The sequence below is a fragment of the Leptinotarsa decemlineata genome, unplaced genomic scaffold (genome assembly GCF_025532065.1).
Source record: "Leptinotarsa decemlineata unplaced genomic scaffold, Ldec_3_MD MMD2_tig00026363_RagTag_RagTag, whole genome shotgun sequence".
NCBI lineage: Eukaryota > Metazoa > Arthropoda > Insecta > Coleoptera > Chrysomelidae > Leptinotarsa > Leptinotarsa decemlineata.
The window spans coordinates 1667737-1690688 of NW_027412706.1; the positions used below are offsets into that span (position 1 = coordinate 1667737).

The window sequence follows — 22952 nt, forward strand, 5'->3', positions numbered from 1 at the left end:
ATAACAAAGAGTTTTCTTTGTAACAGCCCAGCTATTGACTGCAACCTCACAAATTGGACCGATATTTATACAGGGTGTTTCAGAATTCGACGGACAAACTTATACCACGTCATTCCTCTTGCAAAATGATGAAAAATGAGGTAGGACATGTGTATCCGGAAATGAGCCGTTTCAGAAATACAGGGCGTTGAAGTTGCAAAATAAAAAGACCCTTTTCGTCGTAGCTCCCGGACTAAAAGGAATAAATTAATGAAACTCAGCAAATCGATTAAGAGCTAGAATGTGCTTCCTCCAGTGGTATGTTTGCTTCAGTATCAGTAGCCAGTGGCGTTCCAGCGGGGTAATAGCTTATATTTCCCCCCTTATTTTTTACGCCACTGACTTTATATCCACAACCGTCTTTTTTTTTAATTCCTTGATCAATTTTACGTAAAAACCAAATAAACATTCACTATGAAAAAACCAGTAGTTTTCGAGAAAAATTGAGTTGAACTGATACGTGCATTCTTATATGGGAATAATCGATTAAAATGATCGAAATTCCAAAACCAAAATTATTTGAACTCTTTTATGATTTTACTATCAATTTAGCGCTTGCAAGTGATGGTAATTATTGTGGGTTTTCTATCATCGTACCAATTTTTGTTATGTTTAGCATATTGTAATGACAAATCATAACTCTTGAGGCTTATTTTCGTGCTTGTCAATAGATTCCATTGTTGAAATGTTTTCATTGTTCTCAGATCATCGAGTGACTTTGTGATCTGAAAAAAAGTGACCCCAAATAAAATTTGCGATCATTCGGAATCTCGACTGAGTTAGGCTCCAATAATCCTAAAATAACACCATTATTCTGGATTTTGGGAAAATTATTTTTTGTTCACAATTATCCTGTCTTTCCCATTCGTGAAATCACACTTCTCTTTGTAGAATCGTAAATATCTTGAAGAATATTCATTAATAAGAAAATGAAAAACATTCTCAAAGTATACAGTGTTTTCAAATTTTCACAGATGAAGCCGAAAAACAAAATTTTACCAGTAGACTCTAATTATACGCCTGAAAAAAAGAAATTTGGAAGAAGTCAATTTATTTGAATAACCATCTGATAAGATCTTCGCTAACTCTAGTCAGTAAATGAAGTTTTTTAAATAAATGAAGAAATAGAAGTTGTCTATTTACAGCTAATTACATAGCTCTTAGTTGGATGTCGGTACTCATAATTCATCTTTGAGTAGAAATATCATGTTCAAAATATACCTTCTCTACACATATTTTAGATAATGTGATAAAAAACAATACTGTTGAAATTCTAGAACAGTGAGTCATAAACACGAATTTCTTTTTGAAATTTACATTGAAAATTCAAATGTGCTTTTGAATAATAATGAGAACATCTGATGAATAATCAATAGGGTAATTGTTCGAAATTTTTTCCGTCAACACTTATACACGATCTGCAACGGCGCAACATAGAAAATCGCACTTTTTCAAATGATTCTAAATTTTCGGCAATCGTTATCAATGCAGCTTGAATGCGGGCGACTAATTCTTCTTGGCTTTTTGGTTCTGTTTCATAAACCAGTGACTTCATATGACCCCAAAGAAAATAGTCAACAGGATTCAAATCTGGTGATCTGGCAGGCCATTTGTGGGGTCCACCTCGACCAATCCAATTGTCACCGAATTTCCGATTTAGGTACTCTCTAGCAGCTAACGAAAAATGAACAGAAGCACCGTCGTGCTGAAACCACATTCCATTCCGGATATTCAGAGGAACATCTTCTAACAATTCAGGCAATACTTCTCCCAAGAAAGTGCTATAATTGTCCCATTCAAATTATCTGGTAAAAGATAAGGACCAACTAAACGGTTTTCTACTATTCCTGCCCAAACATTCAATGAAAATTTTGTTTGATGGCCATGAGGATGAATAGCAAAAGGATTTTCCTCGGCCCAAATATGGCTATTGCGAGAATTGAAAAATTGAAAATACCTTCCCTTGTGAATTTTGCCTCATCAGTGTATAACACTTGCTTGATAAATTCCGGATTATTTCTCCACATACTTGAAAACCATCGAGAAAATTCAATTCGATCTGGATAGTCCTCTGGTTTCAGTGCCTGAACTTTTCTCAGTCGATATGGGTATAACTGCTGTTCATGCAAAGTCCTCCAAACTGATGATGAAGACACATGCAGCACTCTAGCTATAGATCTACTACTTTCAGACGGATGTTCAGCAGCATAGTTCAATATCTCCTCTTCTGTGATATAATTTCTTACAGTTCTCTGTATACCTGCATTCCTTCTGGTAATTAAAAAACTTCCTGTTTCCCTGAGTCTTCTGTCCACGTTTTCGAACGTTTTCCAATTAGGAATTCTATTTCTTCCAGGAAAATTTTCACGATACATTCTTTGTGCCAACCTTCCATTTCGTCCCGATTTTCCATAAATAAGGTGCATGTCCGCTAACTCTTCGAATGTAAAATTCATTTTTATTATACGAAATACACAATCAAACACTTTCTGACAGCTACGTTAACTTGGAAGTGTCATACGAATCTCATTTCATTTCCACAGCCCCCTAACAAATTTATTGTTGTCAATGAATAAAGTAATCCTCATTGCTTAGGTGGATCAAAGATTGTTATAAGTTACGTGAATGTATTCTGAAAATATTCAACCAGTGGCTGTTATCTAACAAAACTATAATAGATATGCCCAGGAAACATTGTAGATGGCTAAGGTTGAAACAAGTAATGGTATTTTGGTTAATCGATAAAACTTGGATTTTTACCCAGTGAGAGAAGATAATTCGATAAAATATTCTGAGTTCAGTTTTGCCAACTATTCGTAATTGTCTTTGAAAATCGTTTGGATGGAAAATTTTATTAAAAAATAAATCTCGAGGTAAAGCCATTCAGTAGGTCTGCGGGCTCACAACATATCTGCAAAAAAAGTTGGTAAAATGGTAGAAAATCCGCAATATGTTGCCGAAGTGAATAATTTTTCAAGCACACAATGAATGGTAGAATGATGAAAGAGTTCAAATAATTTCGGTTTTGGAATTTCGATTATTTTACTCGATTATTAATATTCCCATATGAGAATGCACCTATCAGTTCAACTCAATTTTTCTCGAAAACTACTGGTTTTTTCATAGTGAATGTTTATTTGGTTTTTACGTAAAATTGATCAAGGAATTCAAAAAAAAGACGGTTGTGGATATAAAGTCAGTGGCGTAAAAAATAAGGGGGGAAATATAAGCTATTACCCCGCTGGAACGCCACTGGCTACTGATACTGAAGCAAACATACCACTGGAGGACGCACATTCTAGCTCGTAATCGATTTGCTGAGTTTCATTAATTTATTCCTTTTAGTCCGGGAGCTACGACGAAAAGGGTCTTTTTATTTTGCAACTTCAACGCCCTGTATTTCTGAAACGGCTCATTTCCGGACACACATGTCCTACCTCATTTTTCATCATTTTGCAAGAGGAATGACGTGGTATAAGTTTGTCCGTCGAATTCTGAAACACCCTGTATATATATATATATATACATCCCGATATCAATATGGCATCCATACATTGAATGCGCTGATAGGGCGTCCATCATAATTTGAAGAATTTACCGAATATATTTCATGGTAAGTACTAGAAAACTGATTTCTGTAGGCTGGCATGACATTTTTACCACCATAAAAAAATTGAGTTCACTATTGATTCGATAGTAGAGCGTCCGTCCGTCAAACATTCATAAGAACTCCTCAGTATACACCATCATCAGACATCTGATTGATAATAGGGAGTCCAATAAGTATATTTTCATACATGAAATAGATTATTGGGAATCCTTACAACGTTGCCAATATTTACCGCATTAAATGTAGGCAGCAAGTGGGTTTTAATTTCTCAACATCTGTTTTTCAACAAGCGTTGTGCCAACGACAAATTGCGTATGGATTTCAGGTAGCCGGTATGTATTTCATTTTTACATAGGTACCAAGTGATATTGACTGATCATGAAAAGTTTATTCCATAACGAAATTTTCAATATCATTCGATAATTTTTGTCTTGGTTGGCATATTTCCATTTTAACACTGTATGATATTTAAGCGAGCCGAATATAATGATAGGAGAAGTGAAACCGACACATGCATGGTGTGATTATTGAAAGTTCAACTTTAATTACAAAAAGTTCATTGTATATTTCCATTAGAAAACAGCAAGAATTCAAAGTATTCAAACTAGTTGAAGACGCCAAAATGACAGACGATAGGATAAATAATATGAATTACCAAAGAATGTAAATATTCACGGCCGTAGATGACAGTGTAAAATCTGTTTTCAGCGTTTGCGTGGTTTGCAGGTTTTTATGCCTGACGTTTCGTCTACTACTGCGGTATACATTATCAGAGGCGATGTGGTAACGGTTGCAAAGCCCGAGTTCGTGGTCGAGTTGTTGTTCCCGTTAACTGAGTTATTGAGCATTGAAAAATTTGGTTGTTGAAAATTGGACGTGCCTGAGTGTTTTGTTGAGCACAGTCATATTTACTCAGTGTCATATTTATTCCATTTGGCTGATACACACTACACAGGATAGCCATCTAGAAGGCATCAAGACCTGTCAAGATTCATTTCCGTGTATGGTATACGATTTTTCGAGTCATGCATTTTTCAATATTTCTTTAAGGACTGACCTAAATATTTTTTAATTTTTTCTAGAGTTTTTCGTTTTTAATACGCTTTTATTAGGTCGACCTGTATGAATGTATGTAACTATGTAGTCAAATCTAAGAAAACTAATTTAACCATCTTTTAAAGATCGTAGCGTTATGAAAATTGGCAGTTTTATGTGATTTTGATGACAATATGGTAGGTACTCTGGAGCTGATCTGATGATGGAGCCGGAAGATAGGCACTAGGATTCCATGATGAAATATCGTATCATAGTCGTGTTTGGTCTTGTAATGAACGTGAATCTCTTTTTATCAATGTGCTCCACAAGATCACATTATAAAAGTTCAAAAACATTATATTTTGTTCATTATGATTTTTTTTAGTAACATAACATATTGTTTTAATTTTTCTATATATTTATCATTATATCCTGTTTCTGTATCAAATAAAGACATTCGGTAAGTTGAACAAACTGTTTTAGCGCAATTTGTTTATAAATTGTGTATGACCGTATGGGAATTCAAAAAATTTTTATCTTCATAATATGATATTCAGAAAAAAATACGATTTTTAATTGTTTATGAACGTTTTTTTATATATCTCGAATGTTCAAATGATTATTCGGAGAATGTTTTCTATTTTGAAAATCATAATTGACATTTCTCTACAAATTGACAGAAACATTTTTCATAATTAATTTTATCATTTATTACCAAAACAATTTATTATTAACGCATTCTTAACCGTCAGAGTTAGTATCTGAGTTTGATACGTAGAATGCCTGAATCAGTTTTCGATATACTGGATGGTTAGTATTTTGTTGATCAACAATCATGCCGTACTCGAAGTTGAAATTGTCATCATCCCAACAACATCGGATGCACTCATCACTGTTTTTCTACTGCTTTAAGTTTTACTGCAGTTAGATACCTACTATGCAACTACAATGAACTAGTTTCAGTAATTCTAAACCTGCCAATGATTATGGTGTTTTCATGGGCAAAAACAGAGTCTCTGTTTTTTCTCATCCCCAATCTGTAGCTGTTGAAAGATTGTTAAGCTATGTTTGAACTTGACTAATCTGATCAAGAAGTGCTTTTTTCCGAACTTTCTTCAGCAGTCTCCGAAAATTATGGTTGAGGTGTCATTCGATTCGGAATAGCGTCTAGAAAGTTTTTGAAAACGGACGACTTCCGAAAATGAAAATAGCAAAAGTTATAAACAATTTAGAGAATAATAAAGAATGGATTTAATTTTTTGAAAATATTTCTAAAACTAATTGAGATTTTCAAAATCGAAAATTCGAAAATAGGAAGAAATTTCCTATAAAAAAGTTTCAACTCCCGGAACTGTAGGACCAATATATATAATTTTCCCGAAGCCCTGAAAATGAGCTCGAAATCGGCTGTCTGGCCGCGCGTGAGCCGTGCCTGTTTGGGCCATTTTTACTAAAAAAAATTTCAGCATTTAAAATATATAAATTAAGGAATGAAAGAATTCAGGCATATACTCAAATGATAAATGAACAATAATCTGTCGGTAAAAAATGTTTATTGCAGTTATTCGATTTATTACGCTATTGTTAATTAACAATTTTCTATCGCTCGATCATCAACAAATCAGAAGTTAGATGAACATATTTCTTTAAAATTTTTATCACTCATTGTTTAAAAATTTATTATAAACAAATGCATTGTTTATAACATGATTGAATTTTTTTTGGATCTTAATTTTTGATAAAAATCATGATTTTTTTCAATTGTCTCTTGAAGAAATTTTTACAATGCAAAAAAACGCATTTGTTGAGTAACAATTTTTTTACCACCAATTAATAATATTAAGAAACCAATTTTTTAAAATAATTATTCATCTTGTTTTTAATTCGGAACAAAAACAATTTAATTTTTAAAATTCTCCATTGTGTATTGAATAAACAATTTGTTATAAACAAATGAATGTTTTCATTTCATTTTTGTTCCAGTTGCAATTGATGAATGAAAAAAACCATGCATTTTTTTATTCACTCCATTTTTTTATCGAATTTATAACAAAGTTTTAAACAATAAGTGATGAAATAAAAAAAATATTTTTATGTAGCTTCTGATTTAAAAAAAACATATCAGTAATAATGATGAATAAAAAAATTTTTTCGATTATTTATTAAACTTTTTCATTAAAAAATGCAGTAAATGGTTAATAAATAACTGAAAAATAATAATTTTTCAATATTTTGGAAGTAAATCAATTCCTAACCGTTATAATCATAACTCTATGGAAGAAAAAAAATTCCACACTTTTAGTTTGAAAAATATCACACTTGCAATAATGATAATCGAGTGATAAAAAATTGTTAATTAACAATAGCATAATAAATCTAATAATTGCATTAAAAATTTTTTACCGACAGATTACTGTTAATTTATCTTTTGAGTATATGACTGAATTTTTTCATTCCTCAATTTATATATTTTATATGCTATAAATTTTTTTTTGTAAAATTAACCTAAACACGCACGGCCTACACGCGGCTAAACACCCGATTTAGAGCTCTATTTCAGAGCTCCGGGAAAATTATAAATATTGGTCCTACAGTTCCGGTAGTCAGGACTTTTCGATAGGAAATTTCTTCCTCTTTTCGAATTTTTTTTTTCGATTTTGAAAATTCCAATTAGTTTTTGAGATATTTCCAAAATACTGGACCCATTTTTTATTTTTCACTAAATTGTTTATAACTTTCGCAATTTTCATTTCCGAAAGTCATTCCGAAACATTGGCAAATGTTTCTCTGAAAATAGCTCAGCATTCTTGGATTATTCTTTCCTTCAGTGGCTTTATTGAATCAGATTGCGTCGTCTTTAAAACAACCTATTTTAAGTAAGTGGCCCAGAGGAAAAAATCTAGAGGAGATAGGTCCAGGGATGTGAGAGGCCATTCAGTAGAATCTCTTCTTCCAATACATTGATCAGCATAATTATTATCTAACCATTGAATAACTGGAACTACAAAATAATAAGGTTCCCCATTCTGTTGAAAATGTAATACATTTTCTTTCAAAGATAAATTGCCGTGTATGTCTCTGCGATTCTCTAATTCATGAACTATCCGAGGTTCGATAGATCTTTCTAGCATGTGATCATACATTTCGCCATTTACATTTTCTTCTATATACAGTGTGTAACAACGAAAACCTAACAGAGCCGTTTTTGAATATAAAAAGTAAGATTTTCAAAAAAGCTCGGACACGTCGATTTCTAATTGAAGGGGGACACCTTTCAGACTAATCAGATTTTTTGTAGTACGCACCCCCTCAGAGAGGTGCGTCCGACGACCTTTATTTAGATGGGGAAAGTAGGTCGAGTGGCACCTTGTTTTAAAGGTCTTTCGAATACCTTCACAACTCTGTTAAAAGAAAATTTTTGTAACGATTAGTTTTCGAGATAATTTGAAGTTAAAATTGCCATGTTGATAATACATTAGACAGACCACTCGGTAACTTGTATGCCTAAATAAAAAAAATTTTAAGCAGTTCTTCTTATCAATTTTTTGTTAAATAACAACGTTCGATTGTTTTGTTGAAACGGGTCGTGTATTGTTATTTGTTTAAACATTTCTTTCACTACTGCCGAAAGGGTTTCAGTTATTGCTTCATTTTTTGGCAACGACCAAAATGCTAATAAAACATCAATTTTATTTAACGAGCAAAAACCTGGTAAACACCTAAGCAGAAATCACGTTCTGGATTTGGTCACAAAATTCAGGGAGACAGGTTCGGTTTTAAATGAAAAAAGTGATGTTCAGAGAAGGGTAGTGAATGACGATAATGCGATTGTAGTGTTTGGTCAAGTCATCGCCAATCCCAGGTTAAGTACCAGAGGTTTATCCGCAATGGCAGGAATAAGCCATATGATCGCATGGAGAATCCTTAAAAACCACAAATACCATCCTTACAAAATTAAACTTGTTCGTGAACTCAATGAGGATGATTTTGACCGAAGACAGGAGTTTTGTGAGGGCATGAGTGAAATATTAATGCAAAATCCCGAACTGCTTTATAACATCTGTTATTCGGACGAAAGCTCATTTTATTCAAATGGTTGCGTGAACCGTTACAATTGCCGTTATTGGTCGGATGAAAACCCAAGACAATACGCAGAAATACATACCCAACATCCCCAAAAGTTGAATATCTGGGCCGGAATATTAGGCAATCATATTATAGGTTCATTTTTCATTGATGGAAATTCAACCGGTGATTCTCATTAACAACTTCTTGAAGAGGCAATTCAACCTTCATAAGTAGGTGCCACTCAATTTACCTAAAATGTAATGGTGGTAACCAACCCCATCCCCCGGAGAAATCTCCTCGTAATAAACAAATAATTCGACATCAAATGGACACGTATTAGCAGGTTGTCATAAAAAGCAAAAATTTATTTTTTTTATGAGAGTTCTGAACGTAACTTGCACCTTAAAAACAATTTGATTTATTTTAAAAAGAGTTGAACTCAATGCAAATACCTTTAAAACTTCAAATTATCTCGAAAACTAATCGTCACAAAAATTTTCTGTTGACAGAGTAGTAAAGGTATTCGAAAGACCTCTAAAACAAGGTGCCACTCTCCTTCCCTATCTATCCCTATCTATTATCGAGACGAATAAAAAAAAATAGAAGAGGCGTAAAATATTCAAGTCTTAATATTAATGCTACGATGGTAAAAATCATGTTTTTGAAAATTTACTAAATTAATAATAGAAAATAAAATTTATCCTGAATGAATTCTTTTATTTGATGAACCAAAACTTACTGCATCGAATGTAGCTTTGAAGAGTACCATTGAAGAGCATATCTTAAGAGCTTTCAGATAATGTATCACAAGTAGGTGGTTGCCTTTCAAAAATATGAAGTTGTGGTGGCTGGGGGCAAGGGTGTGAGAGAAAAAACAAGTTAGTCATCACATCATTTGTTTCTCCCTTTGTATTATGAAAGTTGTTTTCAGCGATTTCTTATATTTTATTTGGTTGCTCAGAGATAGACCTTGTAAGTTTTCAAATTGTCACCCTGTGTATGAAACCGGCGCCGACCTACAAACATACCAAATCAACGATATTTCTAACAAATCATTGAGACTTCCCTCTCGCAAAAACTATTGCATTGTTGTCAGTTATATGGACGCCTCATAATCGCTCACATGTATGAAAAATATACGGCACAAGTATACGCGTACCTCCCGAGCGCCACCAAAATAAAAAAGACTCAACTAGAATATACGCCAATACATATAATTTTGACAATGAAATTGATAAATAGGCGCCCATCTGAAATTTTGTCAGATGGAAGATAGGGAACCTCTGAACTGCCTGGCATGGTGAAACAATTCGGCGTCCATATATGGACGCCTCATTGAAACCGGACGCCCGATTGATAGAAAATTGTAAATGTACGGAAGCTCTATTGATAGTTGGATATATATATATATATATATATATATATATATATATATATATATATATATATATATATATATATATATATATATATATATATATATATATATATATATAAAGCGATGGGTAGTCTTGACTGACTAGTTAAGGAGAAATACGGAATAATGTTGGGGATGCAGTCAAAAATTGCTGGGCTGTTGTTTAAAGAATACTCTTTGTTATATGGTCGAGCTTTCGAGAATGTTTATTCCCTTTATCAAGACATTAACTTGAGGTTATATTAAAAAGTCGAAAATTTCACTGAGAAACACAAAAAAGTCCTTTTCATTATGTAGAAAAGTGTCACACATTAAAATTTTTTATGGTTTAAAGAATTAAAAAATTTTAATGTGTGACACTTTTCTACATAATGAAAAGGACTTTTTTGTGTTTCTCAGTGAAATTTTCGACTTTTTAATATAACCTCAAGTTAATGTCTTGATAAAGGGAATAAACATTCTCGAAAGCTCGACCATATAACAAAGAGTATTCTTTAAACAACAGCCCAGCAATTTTTGACTGCATCCCCAACATTATTCCGTATTTCTATATATATATATATATATATATATATATATATATATATATATATATTCTCTCTTCTATTTATAAATAAAGAGATAAAGATGTTATTGAGTGTTATGGTATAAATCAAATTGGAACATTTGTGGACAGAACACTCAAAAAATGAAGGCAAACCGCGGACACGTGTTTCTATACATATATATAATATAGAAGAGAAGAGCTTATTGAACCAATTTTAATGTTTACAATAGTGGTTACGTATAATGTGGTAGGAAAGCTATTTAAACGAATACAATATTAATCCTAATCAAATAAATACGATTGTTGCCTTAAACATCAGAGTCACACTTTTTTTTAATTCTCTGTTAAGGTTTGAGTTAATTTTGTAAAAAGTCATTGATATTAGTGAATAGCTTCACTCAGGGAATTGATACGAGATTATGGGTAGTTGAAATGAAAAGATGACTTCGAAATTGAACAGATTGAAAGTTCTTGTTTTATATACACCTACTAATGGGCAATCTAATGACGAGAAAAACATTTTTGGCATATTATGTTTTTTACCCGTGTGAAGTCGGCTGAGTCGCTAGATTGTTCTTATCACTTTATTAATCAAAAAAAACCTGGTGGCTGAAGATATTGTTTATTATATTTTATTCAAAGTATGTTCTTGTTTCATCCTTGATTTTTTTTTCAGCAAAGTAATGAAAAACCGTATTTGGATGACCTTCTTGGTGTTATATTCACAGCTTTAGTATCATTCGACAAAGATTCCAAGCATCAGTTCCACGAATGCATACAGTCAATTTTGCAAGAGCTCATTACCATTTTCTTCAAAATAGGAAATATGTAAGTTTTTTTCATTTATGAGTTCGAAATAAGGGAATAATGTAACATATTCTGTTCTTTCATAAACTACACCTCACGATTTGATCTCCACAAACTTTATTTGAAAAATATATATCACATGGTTACTACAGGTAACCATAATTGAGACTACCTCCAAAAAATTACCTAAACCTCTAGCTAAAGTACCTCTTCAATTATGATCACCTGAAGCACATTACCTCACATCTACATACCACATAAAACATATGTTTTACAGGTACTAAGAGAAAAATAGATACTTTTCATAGGGATATTATCAAAATTCATGATAACATTAAATTCACTATTGAAGTAGAAGTAGACAACTCAATCAATTTCTTGGACTTGACAATTAGCAGAATGAACAACAAACATGATTTTTCAATTCATCACAAACCATCCTTTACGGATATTACTATACATTACGATTCTACTCATCCTTATCAACACAAAGTAGCAGCTTATAATAGCATGATTCACAGATTAGTCAATGTTCTTCTTTCAATAGATAATTTCAATAAAGAACTTGATATCATCAAGCAAATTGCGGTTAACAATGGTTTGAAAGCCGAATTAATAAACAAAATACTTTACAAGAAAGCCTACACAAAAGCAATTCGAGACGTTTTTCCTATTGATAAGGTAGATAATCAAAATTATAGAGCTTTAATGTATTTTGGACCAACAACGGAAAAAGTGGCTTCATTTTTGGGGAAACGAGATGTTAAAATTGCATATAGAACAAGTAATACGTTTGGAAAGTTAGTTAAAAACAATAAAGAGAGAACATCCAAATTCGAGAAATCAGAAATATATAAATTAAAGTGTGGAATGTGTCCTAAGGTCAAACTGACAGAACATTTAGGAATCGAATCCAGGAACATCATATGAGCTATGTAAATAAAAAAACAAATTCAACATATTCAAATCATCTAGAAGAAAATCATATCTTTATCGAAGAGTTCGAAATTTTGCACATAGAAAATGAAGGTTTGAAACTGAATTATTTGGAAGCAATGGAAATTAATAAACTTAGAATATTTGAATTTTTAAGTTTATTAATTCTAACGAATGACCAACTGAATTTGAATAGATCACCATTATTGAACTTGTTTTTTTAAAAACCACGGAAGAATTATTATTGATGTAGATGTGAGGTAATATGCTACATGTGATCATAATTGAAGAGGTACCTTAGGTAGAGATTTAGGTAATTTTTTGGAGGTAATCTCAATTATGGCTATCTTTACTATATAAATATTAGTGTAAGAAGCAACTTGACGTATTCAAATCACTTGATAAAGATAGTGTGTTAGCGAAACATGTTGTGATATATATTTTTCAAATTAAGTTTGTGGAGATCAAATCTTGAGGTGTAGTTTATGAAATTACTATGGATCTTCATTAAGTAATGGCCGAATCAATCAGAAAAATATTCTGTTCTGTATCAGAATCATTTTTATTCATCACAAAAGAATACAGATTGTGTGGTGAAAACTACAGAATATGTAACTTATGGGACTAATCAAAAAGATATTTGTATATGAAGTAGATTGACTAAAATTGATGAAATATAGACAATGAAATATTTAGTGTTATACATATATAAATAATAAAATAAGGATGGACAAATGGAATATAAAGTGGGAATATGGTACAACTGCAACAATGGGACACTATTCAGTGATATAAATATAAAAAAAAGTATAATAAAAACGTACAATTATAACAATTAGACAACGAATTTAGTTGAGGTTTGTACAACTATAATTTTAAAATATAATCAGGAGCCCAGAAACTCTTCTACACTATAGAAAGCTTTATCACTGAGAGATGTAATGAATAAACAGCAAGAACTCCGTAAAACTCTAATAATGTATAATTTCCTGTTAAACTGGCCGAAATTTTATGGGAACTATTTTCTGTCAAAAATTTCAGTAGTACAAGACCTCTGTTTATTGTGGCAGTCAACCCCCGAAAAGTCTGGGTAAATCCCAGTTGATTTTTTTATTGGATGGTGCATAAACTCTTATTACAATAGAAGTTACTGTTTCTTATAAAAATTGGTTTAGTGTTCTTCGTGAAAACCTGTTCCCAAAGTGAACCTGTAACCTCCCCCATCTCTTCTGTTTCTAATTTGAGCCTGTCAATTTCCAAACTGTATGTATTGAATAGTTTGAGGATTTTTGAAGGATCTGGTCCAGATTTTATTCCTCCACTTTTATTAAAGCACTATAGCCTTATTCTGCCACGACCTTTACGTATTACTTTGAATAATTCCATCAAAGTGGGTATTTTTCAGGTTTATGGAAATATAGCTTTGTAACCTCCATATACAATTCTGGCGATAAGTCTGATATTATAAACTATATGCCAATCTGTATCCAAAGTAGCATTCCCAGGGTTATAGATTGTCTTATATCTAAACACCTGACACTGTTCATAAATCTATCACTACATAATCAACGGTTTGGGTTTCTCTCGAGGAAGTCTACTGAGATCAATCTTGTTGTTTATGTTGACTGTCTCTCAATCGGTTTGGATGAAGGTGATCAAGTTCATTCCATTCATACAGATTTTTCCAAGGCGTGTGATACAGTCAATAATACTCGATTAATACAAAAACTCAAACACATGGGGATTTGTATAATATGGATGCAAAGTTGTCTCACAAATCAGATACAGATAACTTGAGTTAACGAATTTAAATTTTCTGGAAGTTTAGTTCCATCCGGTGTACCACAAGGATCCCATCTGAGACCATTGCTGTTCAGGCGTCTTTATGGAGGACATTCAGTGCTGTTTTTCTAATGGTAATATAGCACTTGCAGTGTTGTGTTATGCCAATATATGTCGGCTGTGACCTCACATGCAGGATATGCAGTCAGCAATAGAGTAAGAGTGTCAGGCGCATCGTACACATCATGCACCCGACTATGGTAGACTAAAGTGTTGAAAATACCATCCTGGTGGGACATAACGAACCGGTCCATACTTCAGCCCTCTAGACCTGTGGGAAAAGAAAAGGTCAGATGCTACGATAAGTCAGAGACTTCAATCTTGTTGAAGAAGAACGCCTAAATTCTAGCTCCTTCGTGGTCTCGGACCATGCAAAGAAGGGGATCCGAACTTCTGATAATTTACAGGCTTCTTCTGGTACAATTATGTAGACACTCTAAACTCGAAAATCTACTTCCTCACTGTTGTCGAGGAAAGTATAACTGAAGAAAAGACGATTTGCGATGCAAACTCCTATAGAGATTCATCATCTTTTGGGTCTTAGTTGACTTGATACAGTTCCTCCTGAGTCCACTTCACTATTGCAAAGGAGTATAGTGAGATTGGAACAGCAAGCATATTCGTATCAGCAACTTTTGGCTTGCCGAACAGTTCTGATGACCAGCTCTATAAGAGTTTGTACTAGTACTTGTCGCTTGAAGAGTTTTTTGTTGAGGTTACCTCAGTGGTGTCGGGATCCAGAAAGTGCAGGATGTACATCTCCTCCATAATCCCTGCTTCATCTTCTTTGGAGATGGACTGTTGCACATTTCTATATCTCAAATTTCATACCGATAGCATACATGCACTCTTCTACAATCCTTAAGGACTGAAGGAGATCCTCTTCTCCAGAGGCATAATGTTTATTATTATTATTATTATTATATTGACAATAAGGAGTTAGTGGATGAGTAGTGTTGGTGTTGAATTATTCTGTTGAAAACACTTTTCCCTCATTAGAACAGTCTGGTGATGATCATCACCTGACTGACTGACTGACTAGTCAGTCAGTAAGTAGTAAGAAGAAAGTGTTTTCAATAGAATAGAGAGTTATACTATCTGACCTTCTCTCTTAAAAGTCAGCTTTTCAATTTTTACGGGACTGAATATATTAAGCATTTATTTTTGTATAAATAATTTCACCTTTATGAAACCCCACAGGTTTCATACCATATAACCCCAGTTCTATACCCTTTCCCCCTATAATTATACTCTTTATTTTTTGACATGGATAGCATTTTTGTTCTAGTAAGGAGAAAGTGTTTTCAATAGAATAGAGAGTTATACTATCTGACCTTCTCTCTTAAAAGTCAGCTGGACGCTTTTCAATTTTTATGGGACTGAATATATTAAACATTAATTTTTGTATAAATAATTTCACCTTTATGAAATCCCACAGGTTTCATACCATATAACCCCAGTTCTATGCCCTTCCCTCCTATAATTATAACCTTTATTTTTTGACATGGATATTTCATTCACATCAATAGTTTCACCGGTTTTAAAACATTTATTTCGTTTTTAGCCCCACTGCCACTGCGGAAAATTTTAAGAAAATAGTATCTCATATGTTCTCTCAAATCATGCTCAAAGAAGAGAAAATAAAAATGATGGAAACAATTATGAAGTGTTTTTCAAGTGTTGAGTCAAGAGATGAATGTGCTTCCAATGCCGCAAAAATTTGGCTGTGTTTAGTTAGTGAACTAATAACTGAACTCACTCCTGAGAAAATAGAAGAGTTTGTAAAATTCAGGGAATATTTTTTGTGGCCGGCACACAATTTACATTTCTTGGATGATAAAACAAAGAAGGTATGCCCTTATCAGTCAATATATATTTTCTTAATTTTAATTAATTAATTTAGTTTATATGAAACTTTCCAACCAAACATATGCTAGTCTAAGGACATTAACACGTTGACTGTTAACTACAAGATAACTCATAAACTGCATTCTTTTCTAGGATGACAACTACGAGTTATCTCGTTTTGTGTTTTTGCCATTTTTATGCCATTTTAAACTTGAAATATTTCAGTGCTAATATCGATAGATGGCTTTTGAGAAAATAACAAAACATCAATGCTGGCTTGCATGAGCAGAAATTTTATTTAAAAAAAATATTTATATAAATTAGGTCAAATTCAAGAAACAAAATAATATTTTTTATTTTGTGGAACTTCTCAAAACCATCCTCCTTACAAGGGGTTGGCTTCTCTTTACAGGCTGGACAGAAATAACACGTTTCTTGGCGTTTTTCTGTTTGGGTACAGTTGAAGGACTGTCTTTGCTGACTAGTTAAGAACAAAAGTTGGGAATTTTTTTTTGGGTGATCAGCAGAACGGAAGTGTACTCTTATAACACAAGTTATTCCAATATTTTGATAAAATTTATTATCATCTTCAGGGAAAAGCTACAAAATTTGTATGATGGTAATACACTATGAAATATTATTAATATTATTAAATTATTCTTAAGTTGTGTCCTTTCATATTAACAATTTTTTATAGTGTATTACCATCATACAAATTTTGTAGCTTTTTCCTGAAGATGATAATAAATTTTATCGAAATATTGGAATAACTTGTGTCATAAGTGTACACTTCCGTTCTGCTGATTTCAATTTGCACCGCGCTGATGAGGCCAATAGCCAGAAACACGTGTCCGCGGTTTGCCCCTTTTTTGAGTGTTCAGTCCACAAATTTTTCCTTTATATATATATATATATATATATATATATATATATATATATATATATATATATATATATATATATAATATGTAATGAAACTTTTTTGGGCCATCTGATAGTCTTTAAAGATAACTAGTATGAAATCATTTGATCTGATCGATCAATGCCAGACATTCCATTATAGTAACCTGGAATTATATTTGGTTTCATAGATATTTTTCCATTGCGATTGAGCACCTCTACCATTTCAACAGCAGGCATGTTTGAAATTCTACGGACATCTCGTCTGTCTTTCCATTGCATACAGTAACAGGATTGTTTTGCTGTCAAATACACTCCCCTTTTTTTCAGTTTAAAATTTACCACATCTCTTTCTTTTCTGTTATTTCATATAATTCCACTCACATAAGTTTTTCGTGTATTTATAAGTATAAGATAATTCGTGAGACTTTTTTTTTTAAATACATTTTTTAGGCTTCTTGATGATACCTATGCACTAGAATTAGAGTTTCCAATAATATAATGTTATTATATCAAATTATTATTTTGGCCAGAATTCTGAAAATTGTCGTGGCAATCAATGTGTTAACATATATTTATAAGTGAAACGAACAACAACTGCTGCTAATAAGGAAAACACAAATATTTCATAATTTTTTCATGACCATCATTAAAACAGAAAATTATATTTCTAAATAATGCACGATTAGTAAACATTATCACTATTAACTTTGCAAAAACTATGATTTTCAACTTTAACATGAAATTTGACCTCTTTGGAGGTATACATTTTTTTAATGAAATTTAAAATTATTGTAATAGGTGTGGAACGTATAAACTTTCACAGGCTGAAAAGATGGATTTCATTATTTTTTTTTCAGCAAATTATACTCAATTGGATGAAACTTTATAAAAAATTGAGTGCTGAGGCTGAAGATAAAAAACTATTGACAATGAAACACCTTGATACAATTTTCAAAAACAATCCTCTGCTTGCCTCAGATATTATCTGCCTCCTGAATGTCATGTCACAGGTTGAAATGACCTCTTCCAGAGAATTTGGTGAGTTAGTCGAATATAGCATTTTATATAAGATTTAATTTATTTCCATTTCAGTAATCAAACTCATGGAAGTCACGACTTCTATACTTCTCCTTCCCAACTTGCAATCGGAAGATGAACAGAAAATAACATCACTTATTATTCAGTATCTTCAACCAAGTTTGGAATGTTACAAGTCTGTGGATGATGAAAGGGTCATAAAAGTAATTTGTACCAATATAGAACACATTCTCTGCATACACGAGGGTTTTAAGTTGCTGGAACCTTTGGCAAACTTCATCAGAAATTGTTCCAAGGACATTCGTAGTAAATTTTCTAAACATTTAGAAACTTTACTCATTGATCTATATACAAAAGAAAATGACACAAAGAGTTACAATGCAAAAGAACTTTCTAAGGTGTTGGGCGTTTTCAGTGAGAATGACCCCAAGGAAGACAAGAAAACCTTTGTTATTCCTAGTGGAAGATCTGCTAGAATTGCAAACCTTGCTAAAAGTTCTCCCAAGACGCCATCAAAATGCCAGAAGATAGGTGCAACTGCTTCTCCTACCTCACTGAGGTTGTTCGGCAAAGATCCGGAGACAATGTCACCCTTGCGTGCAAGAGGAAGTCAGCTGAATAATGCCACTCCTAAAAGAAACAAAAAGATTTCCAGTAATACACAAATCAAAGCAAAATCTACACCATCAATTAATGAAGAGGATTCCTCTGATTTTGTTAAAATTGAAACTGAAGTCAAGTTCCAGCCTAGTAAACTAAATGAACATCAGAAAGAGGTGATGAGAAAAAGACGTGAAGATATACCTGCTCTATACCAAGACTTGTCCCAAAGCTTGAGCCAGGATATCTTTAGCTCAAAGTCAAATTCTAAAGAGGCATTGGAGAACAAAGATAAAAAGGAAGCTTCCAATGACAATCCAAAAGTTATTGTGGAGAAAGTTAACTCTTTTATTTATTCTTTTCCAACTGATGAAGGGCTAGAATCTAAGAGTATCCAAATGTCTGAAAGTGATGCAGATATTATGGAAGAAAAATTAATAATTACAAGGGGGTCTGAAAATGAAACAAGAGCTGTTGAAAAAACTCCAAAAATGAACTCTGAGTCTGATCTATTTTCTGAAGACATTAAGAACTTACCATTTGAAAAAGTTATGTCTGACGAAGTTATCAGTGGGTCTTTAGAGGAAAACATGGCTAAGCTACCAAATGACACCAAAATGGCTTTCAAAGATTTCAACAAAGATTTGCCACCACTGTCTGGGGATGATTTGTTTTCTCAGATTAGCAAAGGTCATGAGCAAGATGAAAAAGTAAAAACCGAGGGTACAATATCTGCAGACCTCTTCAGTGAAGCTGGGAGCTCACATGCTCCTAAAGATGATACGAAAGACACCAAGTTAGATGTTTTCATTCTAGAACATGAAGAGAAATCAAATGGTAAAAAAAAGAAAAAAGTTGAAGCCGAGTTGGGAAGGTTGAAGATGGATATTGTTGGAGCTGAACAGTTTCTTGAAACTAAGAGGAGAACCAGGACTAAAGAGAAACCGACAAAATTTGAAGAAACTCTAAGTAATGGTAAGAAGGCAAAGAAATCACCGCCAGAAGAAAATGTTACAGGAGGAAGAAAGAAAAAAGGTTCCCCAACAGAAAAAAATGTAAATGATGCTGAAAAAATCAATACTTCTTTACCAGGGAAAGGTAGAAGGTCAATAAGTTTGGAAAAATCTGAGAAACCTATTGAAAAAAATAGAAGAAAAACCATAGGAGATATGCATAACAAGGATAGTGAGAAATATGCTTCTTTACCTCTGGAAACCTCAAGTCTGGCATTAAGTGTGCCAAAAAAAAGTACTGATAATGCTAAGCCACTCGAGGATAAATCATCCAAGCAAATTGTAAGTTTACCAAATACTCCTCAACCAAAATCCAAAGAGAGAAAAACGCCCATATCTAAAAAAAAGCATCAAACAGTGCAAGACATTAAACCGTCTCAAATTGGTCATACATTGAACAAAATTGAACAAGACCCTCCAGTAGGTAATAATAGAAAATCTGTGAAATTACAAAAAGGCAGTGCACCTAAAGATGAAATCAATTCTACACCAGATCCAAAGAAATCACCTACAGCTAAAAAAAAGCCATTAAAACCTGAGGAAGATTTCGAAATGGTTCATGTGCCGGAAATGGATGCAGATAAAGGAGAAAGGCGACAAAAGGATGTGGATGAACTCCAAAATAATGAAGGGCACAATCATGAAGAAACTCCTTTTGAGGTAGAAGAGAAACAGTCTGCATCAAATGAAAAAGAGGCTGATTTTGTGAAATGTACAGTGAATTTGCAGGAAGGTGCAACTTCTATAGCGGAAAAAGAACACCACGGACACAATACTGAAAAAAATTCACCCCAAATTGCAGAGCAACCTGTGGAATTGTTGAAACAGCTTATGATTGAAGATGTTGAAATGCCTACTGCAGTGGACGTTGAAATACAAGATCCTATTAGTAAAGAAAAAGAAAGAGAGATGCATGAAAAGGAATTGATTTCTAAACAATTGAAAGTAGATGAAATTGAAAGAGGTGAGCAGAAAGAACCTGTAATTCTAAGAAGTAGCTTGAAGTTGCCAAATGATTATCCTATTAAAAGTCCAGGAGCAACATTTACAATGAAACCAAAAAAAATGAATGTTCTTGTGAAACCAGAATCTCCAACAGAAATTAGGGTTTTGAACTCTGGTGAAGAAAACTTGAATGAAGCTGAATTTGAAACTCACAAAAACAAAAGTGAAACTTCTGCAGTAGATGAAGAAACTCCAGATATATTTTTTGAGAGAAGAGGGGAGAAGAGAAAACACAGCACTGATGATGATGATGATATAATTGAAAGTTCTCAGGAATCGTTTGCAGAAGTAACATCTCTAAATTCCTCAAAGAAAAGACAGTTGAAAGCTCTTATAGAAAATACTTCAAACAGTGAAGAAAATACCATGATACAGCAAAAAACTGTAACTCCTGCAGATTTTATTTCAGATATTAAGAAATCTAAAACAAATTGTATCGAAATAATTGAAGAGACAGAAGTTTATCAAGAAGCCCTTCCAAATTACAACAAAAAAGATGACGGAGAAAATGAAACAGAAGACATTTGCTCAAAGAAACTGCCAAAAGAGGGGTTGATTGAAGATATGGAAGAAATACCAGAAAAAATTGATAATCTAAAGGGTTGTACTGATAAAAAAATAGATGACCCAAATTCACTTTCATGTCTGATTACAATTGAGGAAACTGTTCCATCTAGAGAAATACCTTCTAAATCTAATGAATCAATAGAACACACTGATCATGTTGAACTCGATACTTCAAAAGGGATCAACACCACACAAGATTCAACTTTGACCCAAGATTCCCTCCAAATTGAAGAAAATGTTGATCAACAAGTTTCCACCCAGGACACAATGACACAACCCACATTCACACAAGACACCCCAACTCAACAGGACCTGAGTGAAGATAGCGCTTTTCCCACCTTATACTTCGATTTACCGAAAAAACCCAATCTCACTGAATCTGAGCAGATGATGTGCCAAATGGATACAATGTCCATTTGTGGTGTCAAAGATAATGAATTGTTGGTGAAAAATCAAACAGAAGATCATCACAGTATGAAAGAAATAGAGCCGAGGGACAAAACTGTAACAGGCAGTAACGAAATAAAAAATATTTCTCTTGAAAATACTTCAGGTGAGACAACTCTATAGATTTAAAATTGTAAATTAATTTAAGGTCTTTCGAACACTGAATGATAGGTTTAAATAGACCATTTACTGGGGATATTGAAATTTCTTAATGTGAATCTTTCAATTTATTTTTTGTTTGATCGAAACAATGAACTTGCGGATATTTTCAATTCCCTTCGATATTAAGCAAGTAGTTTCTCTCAGGTTTCTTTTGGAATTATTTGGTATGGTCATCAACATTTCAAAGTAGTTTCGATTCACCACATGTACATTTCTAGTTGAAATATATTTGGCAGATTAAGATCTTCCTGTATTTTGGGTTTTTGTTATTATTGTTGCCAAATTATAAAAATGTTGTGAATAACCCCCTCCCTTTTGAGCGATTTAGAAAGGTACTACAAACTTTTCCTTTTTTGTAGGTATTCACGGAATCAGTGATATGTGTATTTTTAGAAAACAGTATAAATGTTGTGGTTCTCTACAAGTAATATGTTGGGCAGCTGGCATTCAAAATATCTTTATATTTAAAGACAAACTTTCCAACAAGATTTAATGAAAAATAGGACTGGATAATTCTGTATTATGTGTAATTATCCATGATGTTTAAACATTATTATTATCACACATTTGAGCGAAATAATCACACCAGAATGCTTTTCCTTAAAAACAATCATAACTCTAGTAGGGTATTAGCCACTCAAAAATCTATATTATGGTGCGTACTCGGTCTCACCTGTGACATGGAACACTATTTCATCACTCCCGTAATGATGAACTTATTCAATCAATATTTGTGATACAGAAAATAGCTCTCAAGTAGTAAAAAAGTATTAATGTGGAAAAGACAATATTACGTCACAGCCTCCTCTCCCTTTCTCTTCCTCCTCTCACTCACTTTCTCTTCTTTTAAATGAAGGGAATTATGTAACCATCAAATTAGACAAACATATTTAAGGGTAGACAAGATCTCCCTCACACCAATACTGAAACACTCTTTTGATGGGTTTCACTTACCAAGTTTGCATCATCAGGAGATAATGACTGCTAGACATTTATTCTCAGTCAATACAGGAAAGTGTTTGGTCATCAAATTAAATAACTGGATACTATTGCCAAAATATATGTTGA

At 32.9% G+C, this 22952-nt stretch overlaps 1 protein-coding gene across 1 annotated transcript in view; it reads left to right on the plus strand.

The window, feature by feature from the left end:
• LOC111517160 (uncharacterized) overlaps positions 1-22952 on the plus strand; it is a 55679-nt gene that overhangs the window by 11363 nt on the left and 21364 nt on the right. Inside the window, exons 7-10 of the mRNA XM_074185136.1 lie at positions 11393-11544; positions 15866-16151; positions 17910-18090; positions 18145-21828. Of these exons, the coding sequence (XP_074041237.1) occupies positions 11393-11544; positions 15866-16151; positions 17910-18090; positions 18145-21828 (4303 nt within the window). The remainder of the gene's footprint in view (positions 1-11392; positions 11545-15865; positions 16152-17909; positions 18091-18144; positions 21829-22952) is intronic.